The sequence below is a fragment of the Erpetoichthys calabaricus genome, chromosome 4 (genome assembly GCF_900747795.2).
Source record: "Erpetoichthys calabaricus chromosome 4, fErpCal1.3, whole genome shotgun sequence".
Taxonomy (NCBI): domain Eukaryota; kingdom Metazoa; phylum Chordata; class Cladistia; order Polypteriformes; family Polypteridae; genus Erpetoichthys; species Erpetoichthys calabaricus.
Genome location: NC_041397.2, coordinates 54,271,372 through 54,291,944, shown reverse-complemented (window position 1 = coordinate 54,291,944; position 20,573 = coordinate 54,271,372). Strand labels below are relative to the sequence as shown.

The window sequence follows — 20,573 nt, the reverse complement described above, 5'->3', positions numbered from 1 at the left end:
GCTTTCCTGTATTTGATGGTCATGTACTCAATGGTCTTTTTAAAAATATCAACTAATAAGTGTCAATTGTAAAATGTACTGTGCTTAAATACTAGAGAAGCATCTGTGTAAAGGCTGTTGAGAGAGAGGTAGAGAAATGTACTGCTTTTGATATAACACTCTGAAATATCTATCTATCTATCTATCTATCTATCTATCTATCTATCTATCTATCTATCTATCTATCTATCTATCTATCTATCTATCTATCTATCTATCTATCTATCTATCTATCTATCTATCTATCTATCTATCTATCTATCTATCTATCTACAAATTAATTAATTCATTTATAACAGAGATTGTTGTACTGTATTTGTTAGCAACTGATTCATCTTTTTTACATCATGTATGTTATTTGTGAAACTTCCTAATATCTGCAAGGGGTTCTTTTGTGTCAGTTTTTCACCCTAACACATCCCTGGAGAGATACTTTGGACTGCTACTTTATATCTGTGCCAGTCTTGTCTTAATTTTATATAGCATCCTTCTTAAGGGACTCCATCACAAGAAGCTATTTTTGAAATAAATGTCTTGAAGCAGACATGTGTTTTCCTCTAGCTATGCCATCTTCTCAGTCTCATCTCTTTGAAATTGCCTTCACATGCAGGAGTGTCCATTTCCTTGTTCTTGGTGGTATTGCTGAGTTTTATTGCAACGATGATTGTGGACGTGTCAGACCTTGGAGAGGCAGCACCTTTCCTTCGGAAAAGTGAGAAAGAGATTATGAAGATGCAAACCTTGCCATTTGATGGTAACCATTTTCATTGTTTTCTGCTGGGTTACAATGAACATCTCATATATTTAGCATTTACAATAAGAACTGATTTGAAATATATTTTTCTGAAAAAGGTTCTGTAGACAAATTAATTTTTAATTGTCTTTAATTATTATATATAATCCCCAGGTAGTTCACAGAGCGCTTCAGTCTAACTAAATAGCCACAGATGGAGGGGTAGGGAGCTGTCTTGTTTCTTCTGCTGACCAGAAAATACTGTAAACTCACATTAGAAGTTTTTTATTTATTACAATAATTATTTTTGTATTATTATTATAAAAAAAAAATCAATTTTTATTATTTATTTATAATTATTAAATAATAGCTTTCTTGCTAACCATCCAACTTAATTTTTTTTTGAATAGATAACTTTTTTGATGTTGCTACTGACCATTATGATAATGTAATATCAATATAGTGGTTTCCTTACATTGAATTGTGGCAGTTGTGGTAATATTTTACAGCTCACATAGTACTTCAGTATTTCCCCAACACCACGTATGATTTCTGACAGGATTTACTTTATGACTCGTTTTTCAGAAATGGACAACAGAAATGTGTATCCACATTAGGGAGATTACACGCTTGCTTTAGATTTTTTTTGTACTGTACATTTAATCTATCTTTGAAAGTCTTGTGTTACATGTTGTACTGTTTTCAAGGTCAGAAAGCTATATATAAAGATAAGCACTTTAAATAGAGCATTACTATTGCTGGTCTCATTGCATAAACAAAGCCTGTATAATTCTCATATAAATGCAATTTTAAATTTACATCAGAAATATTTTGAAGCAGGGCAGCTTGCTGGCACAGTGGTAGCATTGCTTCCTCACAATAACTAGACTAGGGCTCATGTCTCTGGTGCTCGCTGCTTGGAGCCTTCATGTTCTCCCCATGTTTCTATGGGTTTCCTCCTACAGTCCAAAGATATGCCATTTAAGTGGATTGGCATTCTTAAATTGGACTGGGTGTATGTATTCAGCCTGTGCTGGACTGGCCCGGACCCTGTAATGTTCCTGCCTTATGCCCCATGCCAGCTGGGAAAGACTCCAGCTTCGCTGTGACACTGCTCTAAATAAGCAGGCTAAGAAAATAAATGAATGGTTTGAAACTTAATTACAAAATTAATTGCATAAAAATGTGGCACAGTGGCCAGTACTGCTGTCTAACAAGTCCAACATCCTGGATTTGTATGTTCCCTTGTGGTCACTCATTGTCATTGAGGAGTTTTCATGTTCTCCTCATATCTGTGCTCATCTTTCAGATGTTTGAGTTTTCATTTAATATTTTCCAAGATGAACTCATTAAGCTGGTTGGTTATTCCAAATTGGCCCAGTGTGTGTGTGTGTGTATGTGAGTGTGCCCTGTGATGGACTGGGCGCCCTACCCAGAACTGTTTCCTGCACTGTGTCTAGTGCTGTCAGAATAGGCAGTGTCCCTCCATGGCCCCATATTGGATTAAGTTGATTTGAGAGTGTTATATCATGTTATTAATAGGATTAAATCAGGACAGTTTTCTTTTGTTTAATTATTAGATTTTTTTATTTGATATGTCTTGTTAATGTGTAATTAGTGACTGAAGTGGGAGAGTTATGACTGGTATTACTGTATATACTGGCACTTTCTGACTGGTATACCGGGCATATTTCTCTGTTTACCAGAAATGTTTGAAGTCAGCCAGGAACATACTGATGGCTCTCACAACCCTTTTTTTTTAAAAGACTGCTGTCTCCTAAGAATTTTAGGAAGCACCCCCCACCCTCCTTATGTTAAAGCATAAAATCTATCCAACATGAAACTTCTCTTTGTAAGACTGAACTTGCCCACTGACACAGTTTTTAACTGAAGAAACTGCCTCTTCTTTTTCGCCCCTTCAGTCACTGTATATAAATATGAGAACATCTGAATATCTGATGGCACTGCTGCCCCACAGTGCCGGTAATCCTGAGCTGCTCACTGTTCTCCCGTGTGTATTGTGGGTTTTTATTTGGACACTCTGGTTTTCCATCCACTCCTAAAAGACAGACAGGTTAAGTTAATTGGGGTCTCCAAACAGCCCGTTATAACTGAGTGTGTCCTGTTATTAAAGATTCACTCCTGTTTTGTGGCTGTTTGTGCTCCTTGTAAATCTAAAATTAGTTTAGGTAGGTGAAAAAAGTTTGAAGGAATATTCAAATTTTTAAATTTTGCAATCTGAAATATTCCCATGAGTCTCCATTGGATTGTGCAGATTTGAGAAAACGTACTTTAGAATATGCGTAGATAGGAGGCTACCTTTATGGTAATCTGTTTTGATTTAGATGCTGTGTTTATTTTTGTGTTTTTCTCTCTAGTCTGGTATATAAGAATCAATACATTAGTCCAATTGTATTCATTTTTTTCATAAAAACAGAGGGATTTAAGCAGAGAATAAGAATACAGTGAGAGCTGCAACATCACAGATTAAGATTATCTCATTCTGCCTCTGAAGTGCCTGTTGATTAACGAAGTGTTTGCACCATTTTGTGTGTTGTTTTGTTTTGTTTTATTATTATACATTACTTTTGTTAGGCTAATTACCTTGCATTGTTTCCAAGATGTTGCATGGTGGCTGTGTCACAAATGTGTCAGAATATGATGGCACAGCCTTATGTTCTCATATAAAATGGAGCCTGAGAACACAGACCAGCTTTGTGCCCCTTCTGATCCTATTTTGGAATTACTTTGCTTTGACTGTCAGAAACTCACCTTTAAGTTGGTTATTTTGCTTTACTCTTAATTTTGTTTATTTCTTACTGTTTATACATTTTATTGCGTTGGTGATGTCACAGCAGCGCCATTTTGTGTGTTTTTTCAGCAAGGCTGTTGTTGTACTTCAGGTTTTGGGATCCCTTTTCTGCATTTTTTGCACTTTCTATAGATTTGTGGACTGTTCTTGCACTCCTCAATATACATTAGTGTGGTTATGGAGAAATAATTGCAACACTGTTTGTTTCTTATTGTGGGGTCTGCTATTTTATGCTTGTTTCTCATGGCTGCAGTCATTCTGTTTATGCTGATGGTGTCTGTTTCTGGCTTCATGATTTATTATTACCATTATCTGCAAATTCGTCATACACTCTCTATTTCAGACTGAAGTAAAGACTTTAGCCAGATATTGGATTTTACTCAGAAACAAACTCAAGTCTTTTGTAGTTTAGTAAGAGGAAAGAAAATCTAAACTTTATATTCACTCTCTTTCACCTTTGATTTTTGCTTTAGTGTTTTGGGTTTTAATGTCTTTCAGGTAATCTGACTAAGTTGCCTGTCCCTCACTCTGTCTCTGCTCTGTTCTGCCTTTTTTCATCCTCCTTAGCATTAGAAGAAACTAAAACGTGCTTCAATAAAGCCTTTAGCTTTAGGACCCTTCATTGTTTCTTCACTAAGTTCTTGTTATGTGTTTTTGAGTAGTCAGCTTGTGTTCTTCTGTCTCTCAGTAAAATTCCTTCCTGCCTCTTTGACTTTGATTATTGTCTCTTCCATATGGTGAGATCTCTTGATCACACCACCTCCTTTCATCTTTCTGAGATCAGAACAAGGGCCATTGTTTTGGGCCTCTAGATGTGTCACATATTTATGGTTAAAGCTGCAAAACTGAATGAAGTGATTCATTATCAAGCTGATGTGAATAAAGATGTCATCACTAAACAGAATATCCAAGCTATAATGAAATAGAATCCTAGAAAAACTTGCCTGAAAAGAACATGTTCTAGGAAAAGGTTTCTGATATTGCTTTTGGATTTGTTTTCACATTTTATTTTGTTTTACCCTTTCTGTTATTGACAATTGATCCTGAATTCCTCTACACCAACTCTTAGCGCTGTTTTTGATTATGTTTTCTCAACTTATTAATGCATCACCTCTGTTTTCATTAAAAGTAATAGAATTCTGATCCTATCACCATGACACTGTCATGAAGAGTTTACAACCGAAAGCCAACTTCCATCCATCCATTATCCACCGCTTATCTGAGGTCGGGTCGCGGGGGCAGCAGCCTAAGCAGGGAAGCCCAGTCCTCCCTCTCCCCGGCCACCTACTCCAGCTCCTCTGGGAGGGACCCCGAGGTGTTCCCAGGCCAGCCGGGAGATATAATGCCTCCAACGTGTCCTGGGTCTGCCCTGTGGCCTTCTCCTAGTGGAACATCCCTGGAACACACCCCCAGGGAGGTGTCCAGGGGGCATCCTGACCAGATGCCCGAACCACTTCAAATGACTCCTCTCAATGTGGAGGAGTAGCGACTCTACTTCGAGTCTCTCCCGGATAACTGAACTCCAGCCACCCTTTTGAGAAAACTCATTTCGGCCGCTTGTATCCGTGATCTTGCTCTTTCGGTCACTACTTAAAGCTCGTGGCCACAGGTGAAGGTAGGAACATAGATCGACTGGTAAATTGACAGCCTCGCCTTTTGGCTCAGCTCTCTCTTCACCACGATGGACCCTTGCTGAGCCCGCATTACTGCAGATGCCGCACCGATCCGTCTGTCGATCTCCCGCTCCATTCTTCCCTCACTCGTGAACAAGACCCCGAGATACTTGAACTCCTCCACTTGAGGCAGTAATGTGTTCCCAACCTGGAGAGAGCATTCCACCCTTTTCCGGCTGAGAACCATGGCCTCGGATTTAGAGGTGCTGACTCACATCTCCGCCGCTTCACACTCGGCTACAAACTGCTCCAGTGAGAGCTGGAGGTCACTGTCCGATGAAGCCAACAGAACCACGTCCTCTGCAAATAGCAGAGACGAGATTCTGAGGTCACCAAACCATACTCCCTCCGCTCCTTGGCTGTGCCTAGAAATTCTGTCCATAAAACTTATGAACAGAATCGTTGACAAAGGGCAGCCCTGGCAGAGTCCAGCTTCAACAGGAAATGAGTCCGACTTATTACAGGCAATGTGGACCAAGCTCCTGCTCCTCCTGTACAGGGACTGAATGGCTCATAACAACGAGCCTTGTACCCCGTACTCTTGGAGCACACCCCACAGGATGGAAAGCCAACTTTACATCTGTTAATGTTAACCTTTCATTTTTTTTGTTTGCTTCTGTTGCTTTAACACTGTAGATAGATAGATAGATAGATAGATAGATAGATAGATAGATAGATAGATAGATAGATAGATAGATAGATAGATAGATAGATAGATAGATAGATAGATAGATAGATAGATAGATAGATAGATAGATAGATAGATAGATACTTTATTAATCCCAAGGGGAAATTGTAGTGTTGTCTTGGCCAAGTAGTCATGCTAACCATCCATGTTTAGATGGGCAAAGCAAGCCCTTGTGGGTTCCACCTTCACAGTTTTAGTTTTGCCTCCTTTTTTACGACTCTTGCTTTAAGGTTTGGTGTTGTTTTATCTTTTAAAAGTGGAACAGTTTCATAAAAACAGAGCAAAAGGTCAAATCCAGAACAAAAAATCATAAGCAATAGTCACAAGAACTCACCAACAGCAAGAACGCATTCAGTGAACCGCTAGAGTCTTTAGGTTTTCCTCAAAGTTTATGGAGTTGAGGGTGGTCCCTTGACAGTAATGGGCTGGTAGCTCCACCTCTTAAGGGACCCCCCCATAAAATACATGGAACACAATAAAAGTGAAACTTAACATCTGACAGGGGTCAATTCTCCATTGACTTACACCAGGCCAATTTAAAGGTATTGGTCAACCTGTGTGAATGTCTTTGAGTTGCAGGAGGAAAAGTCACTTGGTGCAAAGCTCCACACTGCAGGGAAACTTAACAGGACATGAGTGCTGATTGAAAAGCAATGCAAGGTTGCGATGCTGTATTTAATACAGAATATTATGAAACAAGTGGTACAATCTCATCACAAAATATGCACATTTAATATGAATTCTAAGAAGCGTACAAAGTATTGCTGAAGCACATCATTTTACAAATAGTAGTAGTACAGTTTCATAACGGATGTACAAATTTCTAATAATTCTAAATTTTAACTATATTGGAAACTGTTGGTGAAAGATTTTAATCTTCTACTTAACTTTATCTTAATGAAAGCAATATACATTTTATTTAAATCTTAACATATAATTCAATTTTGCTTTGGCATTGTGAGCAGGAAAACATAAGAAAAATGAAAAATAAAATTTCACACAGAAAAATGACAGGTTGTTGGTCCTATGTCAATCAATGTAATATGAAAGTGGTGTGAATAAGTGAAAAGAAGAAACCTGAAAAGAAAAACGCAGGTCTCGGTGACTTACATACTCTTTTTTGTTAATAAATAGTGACTTGCACAGCACATTTCTCCAAAATTCTATTCATCTTGTAGAAAAGATGTAATCAACACATTGTTTAATTCTCATTACATTATAGAAATGGCCAAGTGATTTTGATTTTGCATACATATTATCCATGGATTTTTATTGTGTAATAAGACTACAGGAGACAGTGATAGTCTTTGGGCACCTGTGGGCAAACTCCGTATAACTGAAATGGCTTTGATCAAAATCAAGTATGTGAAAACGCAAAAATCGAGTCTTCTCAGACCGGAGTTCTATTCATACTGCCCAAGATGGCGCTTCTTCCAGTCATATGGCTGCTGAGAAGAAAGGTAGGTCCAGGTGGGCAGACACCGGAAGTGACGTCGTTGGAGGAGAGCTGACAGTCTTCCAGTCTGCAGATGGAGGAAGAGACAGTGTGTTATCACACAGTGCCACCCCCTGGATTGGTGGAGAATTACCATCACCTGAGCCCTTAAACCAGGGGTCCTCAATCACAGTCCTGGAGGGACGCAGTGGCTGCAGGTTTTTATTCCAACTAGTTTCCTAATTAGAAAGCAGTCCATGCTGATAATGAAACTTGGTATTGAGCCATTTAGCTTGTTAATGCTTGCATTTATCCAAGAGCAATTTTAATTGCACTGTAGAGTTTCCTGCTGTGAGAACATTATCCATGTGTTGTGTGGACTAGAATAGATTTAATGGTCCTTCCAATTCCCCTCTCATTCATTTCTACACATTTTTTATAACAGATACTTCCTGGTAAGCATGTTAACTGGAGAGCTGCTGGTTTATTGGTTATCTGCATCTCATTATTAACTAATGTCTGATTAAGAAAACAGGCAACAATTAAAACTTAAATGCAGCTGTTAAAATCTAAAATAGGCAATTAAGGTTTCTGAAATGTAACAGGCAAGAGAACTAAAACTAAACCCAAAAAAGTATTGCATTAGTAGTAAATAAAAGGGTCCTAATTAAGAAATTGGTTAAAGTGAAAACCTGCAGCCATAGCAGACCTCCAGGACTGTAATTGAGGACCTGTGATCTATAAAGTAGCTCAAATTTGTCTTTGATGAATAAAGGCACTAACAAGGCATAGTGTTAAACACCACCTTTCATTATCAGGAAGGACTGAGTTCTAATTAGGACACAGGCTGGAATGAAAACCCGTAGCCACTGCGGCCCTCCAGGACCGTGATTGAGGACAACTGCCTTAAATTGTCTCCTATGCACATGAATGTGACAATAGTAAAAGTATTGTGATGAGCTTTCAAAAGTTCTGTATTTTTTAAGATCCTTTAACATGATTTGGTCTGTTATGGTGTGATGTCTGTTTGTGTCAGGATGTGACTCTGTGAATGTTAATCCAAAAAGAGTGACTTATTCAGACTGAAGCTTGACACTCTTAGCAGCATTGTGCAGTGTTGCAAGGTTATTGACTTTGACCAAAATCATTCCAAAACGTTGTTAATAAGATATGATAGTTCCATTTCATTTCCCATGGATAAATTTTTAGCCTACGATGTTTTACAGATAAAATCCTACCTTTATGTTGGGAATGTTAGGGTGGGGCACATCAGATTTGTTAATTATAAAGACTTCTTTCAGGGAATTATTGTTATGGTGTAGCTTGGCCCGGCTCCTGCAGCTAATATATGGCAGTGAATCATATCTGGGATGTTGAGAAAAAAGAAAATAGCACAGAAATATAATCTTTAAGGGTTGAGATATATTTTTGAATGCTTGACTGAATTACAGTCCTTGCCTTATGTATCTTGTCTAAATAAAGAGGAGAACTTATTCCTCTATCAGTAATTTAACTCGATCCACAAATTATAGCCTACAAATTTTGCTAATTAGCAATGCATTATTCCGAAGCCAATAGTTCCTTTTAAAAAGAAACACTGGCTGCATCCTCATTCCTGCTGGTGTAACCCTTGTCATTTCATCTGTGTAGTTATAAACAGTAAATTAAATGAGACATGTTGTAAAGTGAACAAGAAAGCTCTTAGAAATGGAAGAGATTGTTTCTTTATAATGACTGTTTAAGACAGGGGTAGGCAACGTCAGTCCTGGAGGGCCGCAGTGGCTGCAGGTTTTCATTCCAACCCAATTGCTTAATTAGAAACCAATGATTGTCAGTCTCAGACCTTATTTAATTTTATGGCAAGTTAGTCTGCAATGTAATGCTCTTTATATCATACATTTTTTTTTACCTTTCCAAGGAAATCATAAAAATGATTTGAAACCTAAAAGAGATCATTTTCAATGTGTTACATTTTTCTCTTAAGAGTTTTATTAAACAAAACAGTACATGATGAGTCCACACAGGTGTAAATGGAAACAAGTTAGACGGAGAACTGCTGTCTTCTTTGTCATTTGCATCTTATTGCTTAATAAGGAGCAATTTAAAACAGTGAATGTGGCCATTTAAGACTAAAATAAGCAATTAATGGTATGGAATCTTAACAAGTGAAACCACTAATGTCATTTGAGCATTAAGTGCTTCATCAGCAATAATTGACATCTCATTAAGAAACTGAGTTGGAACAAAAGCCTTCAGCCACTTTGGCCCTCCAGGACTGAAATTGTCTGCTGCTGGTTTAAGACAATGATGTCTACAGCCAATACAATGCTAACCATTTGTGATCAGCATCAATCCCATCGTGTTCTGATCCTCCCGTTTGTATTTAGCCATGTCCTTGTCCTCTGCTCTACGTTTTGAGATGGCCTTTAGCAATACCAAGTAAGAATCAGCTATCCACATACTGTAAGTGGGCCAAAGAGCAAACCATTTTATGAGCTCTAATCTGAGTCAAAACACTTGAAATGGTTTATCTCTAAATTATGCCAGTGCTTTAATATGACTCTCCTTTAATTGCTAATAAAGAACAAGTATAAATTTTAAATGGCTAAACAAAACCTCTAACTATTTTTTTAGGGAAGAAAAAGTGTTGGATTCCTGACGAAAAAGAGTCTTACACAGCTGCAGAAATTAAAGAGATCAATAATGGCAAATTGACTGTCGAGACTGTAGATGGAAGGGTGAGAGACATTTATATTGCACTACCACTGATCCTGCATTAGCTGTATTTATTACAGGCCTCTGGAGCTAGTATGTCTTTTTGTAGTGTGCTGACCAGAACTGCACCCTGGACCCCAGATGTGCTCCTATTACATTCTAAGATATATTTAACAATGTTAACAGAACCTAAAATTTTATTTGCATGTTAACTTGCTTCTGCACGTGGGAATGTTGCCTCAAAGCAAACCCATAAATCCTTTTCAGAGTTTGTTTCCTGTGGATTTGTGTCATCTGATTTGAATTGACAGTGTAATTAAAGTTCCTTTTGTACAAGACTCACCATGTAAACAATAACTCCATTATTGTTGTAAAGACAGTGTAGATGTTGCACACCCCTAAAAAAATCCCAATTAAAGAGCCCCCCAACATTTTTCTTTATTTTCCTGTTAGGTGTCGGTTTTATGGTCTCAAGGGTAGCCTGGGTGAGCTCGATCTCTGATGGGGAAAGGCTGAGTTGCTTGTAAGTGCTTAGCAAGGGAAACAGGCTAAATAGCAGTAGGGGATGAATTCTTCTCTGTCAAATTCTAGGCCTGTGCTGGTTTCTGTATCCATTTCATCTCATGGAGACACCTTCCAGAGGCACCTTGTGTGCATTTGTTAAAGTTGGAAAATAGCTGACAGATTCAGAAATAGTCTAGGATAAAAAATATGAGGATTCCTCATACAATGTGTGTGGTCAATTTTCACCTTTCTTTTGTCATGGTGAGTGGAGACTGTGCTGCACTGAGTTCCAGGGACCTCAGCCAAACTCCACCTGAGGCCATAGCCAGTCAAGGGTAGGCTGCAGTTTACAGTCCTAAAATTGGAAATGCAGAAAAGCTGGCATTTGTAGAGTGCTGTGTGGTTCGTGATTATGACATGTTATGAAGAAGAACAGATAGGAATCATTAGCCTTCTGCCAGGTGAGCTATAAGTCCATTTTTAGGGTCTAGTTCAATGTTTCCCTTCCCCTTATTTTTCCAGGGTTACCCAGGTGAAGGAAAAAGGACAGAACTGGGCACCATTATCAGTTATCAGTTAGTCTATCCCAGTCTATTATATCAGGTCCTGGCCACACTGCTTAAGCCCAGGTGGCCCTCATGAGCCATGTTCTGGATACGCCATTGAAGGCAGTCAGAGCAACACTGCAGTTGTCATGGGTGACATTCTGGATAGAGAGCTCTGCCCTCAGTTGGTAGTATGGAGATACAATGTCCTAACTAACACTGCTACATCACAGCTCTGGCAGCTTTTGCAAACAGTTTTAATGGACTCATGGGTTTTCCGTTAGTTATCTAATTCATGCCAAATATGGGTGGATTAGGTCAACTAATGAATATAAGGAGTGTGTGCTTGAGCGTGAAAGCATTCTGTCCATGGCTGGCTCCATGGGCATTATAGACATCAAATTTCTCTGAGCCTGAGCTGGAATAAGCTGGCTGATAAAAGGCATGAATGCATTTGATACATTTGATAGCACCCCTCATGCACATTGTAATTCTCAGTTGCTCAGTTAAAAAAAAAAAAAAAGAGCATAGTCTTAATAATCTAACGGATTAGAGGAGGAAAATGGATTGATTCAAGAATATAACAATACTAACCCATTTCACACATGAAAGCATGGTTTGTTTTATTTTTTGCAGATGGTTACTGTCAAGGAGGATGATATACAACAAATGAATCCCCCAAAATTTGATATGATTGAAGACATGGCCATGCTTACGCATCTCAATGAAGCCTCAGTTTTGCACAACCTGCGCCGCCGCTATGCTAACTGGATGATCTATGTAAGTTTTTACTAACATGGATTTCTTACAGATTACTGAATATATTAAAAATCAACTAGGAATGAGAGCTGTGAAAATATGTAAAACTAGCTGTGATATCCATCTAAGAAGGGTTGAAATCTAAGCAGTCAACAAAGACCTCAGTATTAAAGTTTGCAGTGCACCATGCAAGGCATATGTCTCTGTTATATGCCATTTAGTATGGGATTGTAAAATCAGTGTTCATGTTTGTGATACACCATCTTCTTGAATGACAGCTGCAATGCAAGTTATTGCTAAAAATGTTTGAGATGCACCATCTTTTGGAATGGCAGAGACATAGCAACCAGAGGGACACACAGACAGACACATAGAGACTGTTCTTCTCTTATTAAAGTGGATACCTTAAAAGTTTAAAATGAACAGGGAAAGATGAGTACATCATTTTGTATTTTAATTTTCTGTAAACATATTTTATGTTCTAATTTTATCTTGCATTGTTAATTTTCTACTGATTCATCACAACAAATCATGATACTGTATACTGCAACAACATAAAGATAAAGTGAGAAAAATGTATTGCATGGCAAGTAACATTTAGGTTTCAAAGATTTGGCAAATATCTCTCTATTATGAAAGAAAATCTTGAGACTAGATGAGACAAGACTATTGGCAAGAGTATTTTTCAAGTTGGTAGCCGGGGTCCCGCCCTCCTCCCAACCATTTCCGGTTAACCTCCCACGCTCACGGTCCTCTCACCTATCATTCGTGTGAATGCTTTTGTCAGACACAGTTCCTGCACTCTCAGCTCTTAGAAATTTTAACGTTTTCCTCACTTTAAGTTCCCAATTAAAGAAGACTTATTATGTTCAAATCTTATTGAAGAATTTCATCCCAAAGGGTTATCAACAGGAGAAATGAGTACACAGGCAATCCTAACACCAAGAAACGATGAAATCAAGTGGATTAACATGAAAATTGGCATATTGGTTAAACGTGTGTCAATAGACTATGCTGAAACAGTTAGTTGGTGGTGATGATGCAGAAGATGAAAACATCAATTTACAATATCCCGTAGAATATCTACAACTGTTAACACTGTCCGATCTTCCACCGACCGAATTACTGTAGGAAGAAGGATGTATCGTAATGTTACTGCGTAATTTATGTATGAGTGATGGGCTATGCAATAGGACAAGATTAGTTGTATTCAAAATTGGACGAACAATTCTAACATGTAAAATTTTAACAGGCGACAAGAAAGTTAATGTAGTACATTTTCCACGGATAACATTAGACACCAAAGGAGATCTTGATAAGCCATTCATATTAAAATGTTTACAGTTTCCCGTTAGAATAGCTTTAGCTATGACAATTAACAAATCGCAGGGATGAACATTCAAAAAAGTCAGTTTATTTATTAGAGAGAAAGAAACAATATTCACTCACGGGCAGTTATACCTTGCGTTGTTACGATGTAAGTCCAAACACGGAATCAAAATTCAGTGCAATATTGACAAAAAGATAATTCCAAATATTGTTTTTACTGAAGTTTTACAGTAAAAGTGTACGTTTAAAAAGTATTTGCGTGCTAATTTCAAAGCCAAACAGAACGAAAACGTATAACGCAACGAATAACTCTAATGCAAAATGAAACATAAATTTCTTTCAATTTATTAAGTTTTACTATTTTTTATTAGGGTTAATTACTTGTTGAAATGTAAAATAGTTTGTTATTTTCATAGGAATTGTCACATTTTCATAATAAAACTATTTGTTTAAATTGTACATCCGCTTCCCCATATGCGAGCGGCAGATCCGTGAAGTGGCTAATGCGTAGCAACCGCCTGGGGGTTGGTGAGCAAAGCAAGCAGGGGGCAGAGCCCCCTAGTTTTCTACAAAATACAGTTTATGACGCAATTATCTGCATTTTTGAGTAGTTGTAACAACTACACAACACTGTCAGATTGTGTTTTTAATTGGTTGAATGTCCAATTAATGATAAAAGATATATGTTGCTGCTTCTGATGCTCATATGATTATACAGTATAGTATAGATTAATTTAAAAATAACAACAAATATGGATCATCTGAAGAATGAATAAACTGAACATATGAACCTAATATACAGTATATGGAAAGACAGATACTACTTTGATACTTTGATACAGCTATTTGAAAGCAATTTAAAATCTATCTATCTATCTATCTATCTATCTATCTATCTATCTATCTATCTATCTATCTATCTATCTATCTATCTATCTATCTATCTATCTATCTATCTATAGAAATTCTTGGTTATTGGCAAACAACATAAGGATCAATATCATGGCCCTGAAAAATTTCAGTAACTGTGGAAAATAATGGAGGAAACCACACTGATGTTTCACATGTAATCATCAATCTTAGTGCTGAAATGCATCACTTACATATTAGCACAGATAAGCAGCATGTCCATCTGTCTTACTTATTTTATGTTTTGTATGCAAAAATTGTTTATTACTATAAAACTCTTATTACAGGAAACATTTTTCTCACATTGCTCTCAAAATGTAAGATTGCTAGACCATTCAATCATTGCTTCTGTATGTTTCTTATATGCTAAGATATGTATTTATTTTATAATATTTTATTGGCTGGAAGTATAATAACATCTTTGGATTTCCTCAACATTGTTAAATGAATTGATTTAACTAGACAGGGCAAGAGAATGATCCATATTCATAGTGTGTCCTACATGGAATAATGCTGTCTAATGAAAGTCTGTAGCTATCCAAACTGCAGCAGCATTTGCAGACTAAACATTCAGTGTTACAACTAAACTCAATGGAAAACTTGCCACTCTACAGGAAGGAAAATTATAATTGAAACTGTAGATATAAGTAAAAGAAATGAGAGTGCATAGATCTTTTGTTGTGGTCCACTGGATTGGCAAAACTAGTAAGCCTAAGAACTTGTCTGAGTCTTCCTATGTGCTAAACAGGTAGCTACACTCACGTTTGTCCATGGTGACAAAATAACAATTGTCCTCCTCTCAAATGTCACTGCTACAAGGTTGATATGAAGAGTCAGTTAATAGCAAAAGTTAAAAGCACTCTTCCCACAATTAAATGGGTGCTAGATAATGTAGTTTATGCCGTTAATGTCATCAAGATGAGTGAAACAAGTTCACCCACATTCAAAATACAGTACTATGTATAGAGATGGTACCTGAACACCACAAGGTCCTTCCTTAATCACAGCAGAGTGAGGTGGCTATCTCAAGGAAGAGTTTTGGTTCATTTATTTGATAGAATTCTCCTTGCAGGCAAACACTCAACACTTTGGAAATACAAGGATGCTGGCCCTGTTGACATATCTTGCCAACTTATTTGATCAATTTAACGTGCTCAGTTTACACACATGACAATGACATAAATGTGTCTGTACTTAAGGATTAACTTGAGAGCTGGATTTGGAAATTGTACCTGAGACACTCTAATGCATAAAGTTAAAGTGTTGAACCATTTCCAGTGCTGGATGATTTCCTGAATGAGACTGATCATGAGCTGAAAGAGATAATATGCATTCACTTAAAGGGATTTCAGGAGCAATTCATGATCTGCTTTCCTTGTGGATGGCAGAAGGGAAGATGGATGGATCTGAAACCCATTCAAAGTCAACAGACTTTCCAGCTCTCTGATTCTTTCTGAATATGTGGCACTCAATGACCTGTGTGAGGAGGCACTCATCGTCTCCTTTTGCAAGTGTTTGGATATCAATGGGTAATGAATACCCCAAATTGTCAAGAACCATACAGAAGGAACAAATACCTTTGCATCTACTTATTTATGGAAGTCTGAATTTTCTGCATTACCTTTAATTAGTACAAAATATAGGTCCTGAAATTAAGGATGAATTCTGCCTCTTTGTTAGTAGCGTCCAACCCCACACGACCCCAAGTGACTTGCCAGGCCTTTTCCCTTCAAGCACACCCTCCTCAGACTCCTCGATCATAGATTTACAGTCTGGGATATGGTCACAAATAACCTAGTGCCATTTGATTTGTGAAATCAAATCAATTTTTACTGCAGCAGAATGTGACAAATAGATGGGATTTTTTAAAAAATTACAAAAAATTTTAAGAACCACTGACATACACTAGGGGTATCTTCAGGGCCAGATCTACTATGAAGCTAATGAAGCTTAAGCTTCAGCACATCTAATTCCAGAAGTGACGTTAGTCCACATTGCTTAAAAATGTGGGGGGGCCTACTGTATGAGAAGGTTTTTTAAAAAAATAATAATATTACCATATACACTTGCGTATACAGTAATTCGGGTCTTGAAACCTGAAAAATCGAACATAAAATCAGACTCCGACTTATATGCCCTTTCAAAAATACGTCACTTACTTTTTTTTTTTTAACATCTTCTTGCCTCCTCTAATCTCACACTAGTTTCTTAGACACATCGAATTTTGTTGCAGCAGCGCTGTTACCAATTTCTTTTGCCACTTCAATGACTTTTAATTTAAAATCCAGCTTTATATTTCCTTCTGATTGAACACTCAATCGTAGATAAGGGATGCTCTTACGAAAAGGTGTATGAGGGTGTGAGATACAAAAAACACAAGACAGTGCAAATGTCATTTCAGAATAGGTTGGGTATTACCGTGTGGTCATGCAGGCACAACACATAGAAAACAAAAGTCAGTGTGCTCCATGGTTACTCTCTCAGGTGGGCGTTAGCATGTCATAATCTCTTGGACCAATACCAGGAGTTTTCCGCATTCAACTTATATGACCGACATTATAAAATACTGGGAATTATATGGTAAAATCAAGTCCCAACTTATCTGTAGGGGAACTTAAGCGTGAGAATATACGGTAATAATATAATGTAATTCAATACAAAATAATAGTAAAAAAAAATTTGAAAGTTTATTAAAGTATCATGTAGGGTAGCTGTAAACAAATCAAGTTGAAATTTATGTTTCATTCTAAACATATTTTAAGTTACATAGGAGTGAAAGGGCCCCAATAACAGTTTAAGCTTCAGGGCCATAAAAATGTAGGTCTACCACTGGGTATGTTAAATCCATCCATCCATTGTCCAACCCGCTGAATCCGAACACAGGGTCACAGGGGTCAATCCCAGCCAACACAGGGCACAAGGCAGGAACCAATCCTGGGCAGGGTGCCAACCCACCGCAGGACACACACAAACACACCCACACACCAGGGCCAATTTAGAATCGCCAATCCACCTAACCTGCATGTCTTTGGACTGTGGGAGGAAACCCACGCAGACACGGGGAGAACATGCAAACTCCACGCAGGGAGGACCCAGGAAGCAAACCCAGGTACCCAGGTCTCCCAACTACGAGGCAGCAGCGCCACCCACTGCGCCACCATGCTGCCCCTGTTAAACCCTCTGACTGAAAATACAAGTACAGAAAATGTATTGATTGATGAAGGGATTATAGCAAATTGAATGTAATATAAAAAGATGTTTTCACTTTGGCTTTGTATTCACAGACCTACTCTGGACTGTTCTGTGTAACTGTGAACCCTTACAAATGGCTCCCTGTTTATAAAACAGAGGTAATAGCTGCCTACAAAGGTAAACGGCGCACAGAGGCCCCACCTCATATATTCTCCATTGCTGACAATGCCTACAACGACATGCTTCGCAGTAAGTAGCTGAGTCTTTGAATGAATTCAATTTAACAGAAAAATGGAGAAATGACTATTGACAGTAGCAGGAAACAAACTAGAATTGTAACATGCAGCTTACTGTACATCTTCTGAAGATATGATTCATGTATGCGGACAACAATTTAGATGATCCGATGCGGCAACCCCTAACGGGAGCAGCCGAAAGAAGAAGAGGATTATCATCGCATCTCTGTTTGAAGTAGACAAAACTTTGAATCTAAAATAAATGAGAATTACAATAACTTTACTGCCATATAATACTGGAAATGATATTTATTTTCATTTTTACTTTGCCTAACATAACATTCTAAATCCCAATTACAGCCAATTCAGGGTCACAGCAGCAGTGCAGGCAAAGCAGGAAGGTGACAGGCCCCCTCACACACAGCTGCACACACACACTTACAGAGGGCCACTTTATTATTCACTTTGAACCTAACCTGAATGTTGTTAGGGCTTTGTCTTGATTATAAGCTCTTGACAAAATGAAAAACAAACAAACAAAAAAAACCTTTCTTATCTTGACAAAAAATCTGATTTTACAAAAGTTAATAAATTTCAGGTGAATTTAGTTCAACTAAAAATCAAGGCTTTTTGTGTTAAGAGTATTTAGTGTTACCATATTTAAGAGTTACCAAACATTAAAAGAACTTGTTTATTCAAATTGTAAATAATAATCAAGCTAAATATGTTACTGAAGTAATGGTAGCCAAATGAGTAAGCTGCATTTATTATATTAAAGCAATTCTTTGTAATCTTAGAATTTACTTGCAAATATGCTCTCAGGATATGTACAGTATAGTATGCAACTATTAATATATTAGATCATTGTGTTTCAAATTTACTTTGCTGGTAAGAAATTCTGTTTTATCTAAAGAAGAGGTGTTTCAAACCATCAGTAAAAATTGATCTTACAAAGCTGTTTTGATTCATTCCCATGAATTGGGCAAGAACTTCTCTAATTTGTAGTTCTGCTCTGGCTTGTTTTATTCTCAACAGATCGAGAGAATCAGGCAATGCTTATCACGTAAGTAATTTTTCATTTTTATGGGTCAAAAACTTTGTACTGCCTTTTAAAACTTTAAATAAACCCTTATTCAGAATCTCTATACTGCTTTATCTACATTTACTTTATGTAGCATTTTGTACTTGTACTTGTACAGAATGCTTTCCACAATAATCAAACACTGTTTTATTTGAGAGTATAATAATAATAATATGAGGTGTGAAAGGATCAGACTCGACACACTTAAAAAGGTTTGGGGAAGCCATCCGTATAATATCCCTGGCTGCAATGGGTTTTGGAAGTAAGACAGTAGTGTCTTTGATGGAGTCCAGACAAGAACTGATGATTAGTGGTTAAGATGGCGGCTTTAAATGCCAAGACCAGAAGTGATGTAAGGGAACCGGAAATGACCTCCTTCTGACGTTGCAACCAGAAATGACATTTTTCTAGGTGCCGGAACTGGAAGTGACGTTCTTCTAGGCACAGGAACAAGACATGATGTTCTAGGCGCTGGAACTGGAAATGACCTCCTTCTGACATCCTAACTGGAAGTGATGTTCTTCTAGGCACCGGAACCAGAAGTGACGTCTTGAGGGACGAGTCAGACAGGTTTTCCCGTGTTTGGTCTATAGAAGTAACAGAAGAAGTTTTAGTACACCCCTCCACCCCCCTGACCTGGTGTGGAATTACCCTCACTTGGTCCATACAGCTTCCTCCTACTCACACGTGTGTGACAGAGGATAAATTAAAAAGTAAAGGTAATTAGAAATTTATGTTGTAACTGCAATGGATAGAAGGTGATGTAATGCAATACATTTGTGATGACTTATGGGTAGTTTGAACACACACGACACAGCTTTGTGCCACTGGTCTAGTTGAAGTGAAGGTCAAATGAACATGGACATTCTGCTGTGGGATTGCCCCATTTTGAACATCATGTCATAGTGAGAATTTATTGGGCAGAGACAGGTAAACCTGCTGAAATTTAGTGAAGGATATTGGCTTGTGCAGATCAGTACAGTAATCCCTCACTATGTCGCGCTTCGCCTTTCGCGGCTTCACTCCATCGCGGAATTTATATGTAAGCATATTTAAATATATATCGCGGATTTTTCGCTGCTTCGCGGGTTTCTGCGGACAATGGGTCTTTTAATTTCTGGTACATGCTTCCTCAGTTGGTTTGCCCAGTTGATTTCATACAAGGGACGCTATTGGCAGATGGCTGAGAAGCTACCCGGCTTACTTTCTCTCTCTCTCTCTTGCGCTGACGTAGGGGTGTGTGATCAGGGGGGCTGTTCGCACACCTAGACGATACGGACGCTCGTCTAAAAATGCTGAAAGATTATCTTCACGTTGCAATCTTTTGTGCAGCTGCAGCTGCTTCCTGAAACGACATGCTGCACGGTGCTTCGCATACATAAAAGCACGAAGGGCACGTATTGATTTTTTTATCTGTCTCTCTCTCTATCTCTCTCTCTCTCTCTCTCTCTCTCTCTCTCTGCTCCTGACGGAGGGGGTGTGAGCTGCCGCCTTCAGCAGCTTTGTGCCGTGGTGCTTCGCATACTTAAAAGCAAACAGCCCTATTGATTTGTTTGCTCCTTTGAAGACGAAGATATGTTTGCATTCTTTTAATTGTGAGACAGAACTGTCATCTCTGTCTTGTCATGGAGCACAGTTTAAACTTTTGAAAAAGAGACAAATGTTTGTTTGCAGTGTTTGAATAACGTTCCTGTCTCTCTACAACCTCCTGTGTTTCTGCGCAAATCTGTGACCCAAGCATGACAATATAAAAATAACTATATAAACATATGGTTTCTACTTCGCGGATTTTCTTATTTCGCGGGTGGCTCTGGAACGCAACCCCCGCGATGGAGGAGGGATTACTGTAATCTGTTTGGGTGCCCATCTTGCACAAACTTTACGGTACACTAAGTCATCATTAACTAAGGCATCTACAGTTTC

General features: G+C 38.1%; 1 protein-coding gene across 1 annotated transcript in view; it reads left to right on the top strand.

The window, feature by feature from the left end:
• The first annotated feature begins 653 nt into the window (after positions 1-653).
• Positions 654-20,573, top strand: part of LOC114651090 (myosin-7-like) — a 200,879-nt gene continuing 180,959 nt past the window's right edge. The window contains exons 1-5 of the mRNA XM_051926523.1: positions 654-793; positions 10,015-10,118; positions 11,781-11,924; positions 17,426-17,582; positions 18,605-18,632. Coding sequence (XP_051782483.1) covers positions 700-793; positions 10,015-10,118; positions 11,781-11,924; positions 17,426-17,582; positions 18,605-18,632 — 527 coding nt within the window. The 5' untranslated portion in view covers positions 654-699. The remainder of the gene's footprint in view (positions 794-10,014; positions 10,119-11,780; positions 11,925-17,425; positions 17,583-18,604; positions 18,633-20,573) is intronic.